The sequence below is a fragment of the Mus caroli genome, chromosome 3, assembly GCF_900094665.2.
Source record: "Mus caroli chromosome 3, CAROLI_EIJ_v1.1, whole genome shotgun sequence".
Lineage (NCBI taxonomy): Eukaryota > Metazoa > Chordata > Mammalia > Rodentia > Muridae > Mus > Mus caroli.
In genome coordinates, this window is record NC_034572.1 from 115,701,607 (window position 1) to 115,705,443 (window position 3,837).

Consider the following 3,837-nt stretch of genomic DNA (forward strand, 5'->3'; position numbering starts at 1 on the left):
CTTAGTCTGCCCTGTCTGACCTCAGTGGGAGAGGATGCACCTAATGTGACAGAGACTTAATTGATGTACCGGGTGGGGGCAGGGTCCCTAGGGGGGATCCCACCCTCTCAGAGGAGAAGGGGAGTGGGGTGGGAGGGAGGGACTCTGTGAAGGAGGGGACCTGGAGGAGAAGCAGCATTTGGGGTGTAAATAAATAAATAAATATATTTTTTAAAAGAAGGAAGAGGAGGAGGAGTCACCTGGATAAAGTGTATAATCATAAGGACAAGCCACACATGGCATAAACATGTTTTTCCCAAGAGGCATATAAACAAGTAATGACAGCCAGTTGTAATGTGACGTGAACTGTGAACTCACTCCTATCCCCTATGCCTGTGAGGGGCATAAAAGCACAGCCCAAGAACAAGCCACGTTATTGGGGAACAGGGATCACACGCTCTTGTCTTGTTTCTTGGCGTTTCCTCACAAGGGCTCAGAACTCTCTTCACAGAGCTTCCCTCATGGGCGAGCTCTGATGCCCCTCTCTGGTGCTAACGAGTGCATTTATTGCAGGCGGTATCAGAAGACAGTGCCGCACATGGCTTCAAGCAGTTCACACCAGAGCTTACCAAGAACTAGAAGCTAAATAGCTTTAACCCAAACAATTTCCAGCGATGGAGTAAAGATGGGAAACAGATATCTTTTCCAAGGTAGTCTCCCCCGTCAGGCCTACAGATGGCCTTTGTCATCATATAAACCCTCTCCCCAGTGGCACTTCTCAGGCCAACCATGGTATGGCTGTTCTCCAGAGTCCCAGATGCCTGGTGGGAGAGGAACACAGGGGCCGAGGCCCAGCAACTGCTGCTGGCGAGGGAACATGGGAAAGTGGGCACGTGTGCTAAAGCCTTTAGTTCAGCCTTGCTGGAGGCAGCTTAGCAACTGTGATGTGGGAGAGACGGGACGGGCAAGGGTGGGACAGGAGTAGTCATCTACCAAGAGTTCAGAAAAGCATGGAGTCCGTCCGTCCTCTTCTCCCACATGGGTCAGTCCCACCGGTCAAATCTGGGTCATCAACCAGGCTTGGAGGTGAGCACCCAGGAGCCATCGCAAGGGCCTTGTAAATGCGTTTTTTTTAAGTTAGGAAACTAAGATATTTATTTCTTGGGCCTATTTACAGAGCCTGGGATATAAATAAGTAATAAGAATGTCGTTAAGAGCCATGTCACCCTAGTGTGGACAGCAGGTTACTCATGTCCTCACATGGGTAGTCCTCCCTACCCTTCTGTAAACCTCCCACACTGTCTAATCTCTAGCCCCACTGAGACTATACAACAATTAGAACAGCATTACAACCAAATGCCTGGGAAATACAGAAGGGAGCAGCCTGCAGCCCGTCAGTCCTTCCTGCCTCCCTGCTTCTAGGAGAGAAAGTCAAAGTCAGCAAGCTCATCTGGGTCTCATAAAGAGCCCAGAAGCTCTTTCTCTTCACGCAGTGGCACAAGACCTTGCAGATCCACCTTCTGCGTGAATTCTGAAGGAGACCCCATGCAAACCAAGAGGAGACTCAAATGCATCATCCAAAGTAGAGTTCGATTTGTCAACATCTTGAACAGCTGTTTGTCCATGTGATCAGGAATGTCGACTTGCGGCCAAATGGCCTAATATTGGGGGCAGGGGTGGTGGAGGTAATCCTGCATGAACTTGGCTCAAGTCCATCACCGTGAGCGGCTGGGAGACTTTGGGGCTCCTATCCAAGATTCTTCAGGCCTGTGAGTGGTTCACAGCTATAACATCAACAGAATCAACAGGGATCCTGGAGGATCCAGAAGCTTGCTTGGAGAATCTTGTCCCTTGTGGTGTAGATAGAGGAGCTAAAAGCTTGGATAGGAAAAAGCATGGGAACCCTGGGTGCACCTTTGTGTAAGGACAGCTGTTGTGGTCTCTGCTCACCCAACTCCTGAGGGGTCCCGAACGGGAAAGCCTCCGGGTTGAAGTGGGCTTCCCCTGATCCAGTGTGTAGGTCCCGGGGGTCAGCTCTTGCCTGGGACAGGAGGTGAGCACTAGGTGATCCACAGCTCTAGGGTCCCCTTGCTGTTTCCACAGCTCATAGCTCTCAGGCTGCAGGAGCCCTTCAAAGACATCCATGAAGAAGCTCACCCTGGCCTCCCCACAGCTGTACTGAGGTGCCACCTTTCCGTAGTGGATCCACCTTGGGGTGGCGAAATTGATGGCCTCTGTGCAGTTGAAGCCACGGTTGAAGCCCGAGTGGTAGCCACTGGGAAAGGTGACCATGAACTCCCCAGCCTCCTGGGTGATGCGGCCAAAGGGGATGCCATTCTCCTTGAACACAGTGGGTGAGATGAGCGCCACCTTGTGCCTCAGGAAGGCCTGGCAGCCCTGGGAACTGCCAGGGAAGAGTTCCCTGGCCAGGCGCTCTAGGGGCCTGCCATGCTCAGGGGGCACAGCATACCAGGTCTTGGGCTGCCCAAAGTGCAGGTAGTTGATACTGTACAGGTCCATGTTCTCCGTGTGCCATGCAAAGGTGGTCTTCCACATGCCAAAGTACAGGTAGGGCATGTTGACGCCCTCAATCACTATACCACGGTCCTGCTTCAACACATCCAAAAGGCTTCCCAGGTGGCCCACGTTCCAAAGGTGAGTGTTCTCATCAAACAGGTAGCCGCTGACGTCAGCATCATAAATCGGTGACCCAAACAGGCTATTCTTCCAGTATTTTCTCTCCAAATCTTCAAAATCCAGGTGTGGTGGGGTCTGGTGTTTTTCCGCTGTTGGCCAGCTCACCATACTTCCCCACGGCCATGCCTTTCGTCCTCTTATGGTATTGGGTGAACACACCTGCCTTCCCAGAGACCACTTGCTGCAGAGGAGCGGGAATTGCCATAGCCGTGACATCCTCATAGGATCGCCTGCCTTTCCACTCCGTGGGTGAGATGACCTTGGCCGGTCCAGCTAGGTGTGCCCCTTGGGACTCCATGTAGGCAATGTATTTGCTGAAGTCTGAGAATTCTTCCATGTTTGGGCAGAAAGTCATGATGGTACAGTCTGGGTTCTGGGACCCATCCTGCTCAAGGGTTGTCATGGTAACAGCAAATTCAGGAGCTCAGCCTGGGGTCCTGGCTGCCCTGGGGCTTTGGGCTTTTCGGGGTGGGGTGGGGAATCGTTCTGTTTCTCTCTGTGTAAGTTGTTCCTGCCTTCTTGTTGGATTTTCTTCACTCTCTTACTTGTCCTTAAGCTCTTTCTTTTATTCCTTCATGCCTCTACTAGATCTCTTTTCCTAATGCGTTGGTTTCCCAACACCAGTGGGATGGAGACCTGGGAGAAGACAATCCAGCATTGGAGAGAAGCTTTCTCCTGTAGGACTTGCTCTTCTTGTGAGCCTGGAACCCAGTGGCTTCTTCTGAGGCAATGAGTGCTTGCCCACCCACTGGAGTCTCAACCTATTACTGCCTCTCAGCTGACTTAGCCCAGCCCAGATTCCTTTGAAAGTAAGCAATCCCGACATGAAACATGCCAAACTAGAAAGAATGCTATAAGAGCAATATTCTTTTGTTTGTTTGTTTGTTTTGTTTTTCGAGACAGGGTTTCTCTGTATAGCCCTGGCTGTCCTGAAACTCACTCTGTAGACCAGGCTGGCCTCAAACTCAGAAATCCACCTGCCTCTGCCTCCCGAGTGCTGGGACTAAAGGCATTCTAACACCAACTGCTCATAGAATCTATAAGAATGTCTTAGAATTCCTCAAAGCTATGGGAGCACATGGCAGAGCATGAGAGATGTGAGACACAGAGAACATGTCTGTGCTCTTGCTGGGCATTCTCTGTCTTTGCACCACTACTTCT

The 3,837-nt window shown here is 51.2% G+C and overlaps 1 protein-coding gene across 1 annotated transcript; it reads right to left on the bottom strand.

The window, feature by feature from the left end:
- Window positions 1-366: 366 nt before the first annotated feature.
- On the bottom strand, window positions 367-3,079 carry LOC110291915 (lysine-specific demethylase 4D-like). The gene is given in 3 exon segments (XM_021159120.1): window positions 367-372; window positions 1,930-2,763; window positions 2,765-3,079. Coding segments are annotated over 3 exon segments (1,155 nt in total).
- Window positions 3,080-3,837: the final 758 nt, after the last annotated feature.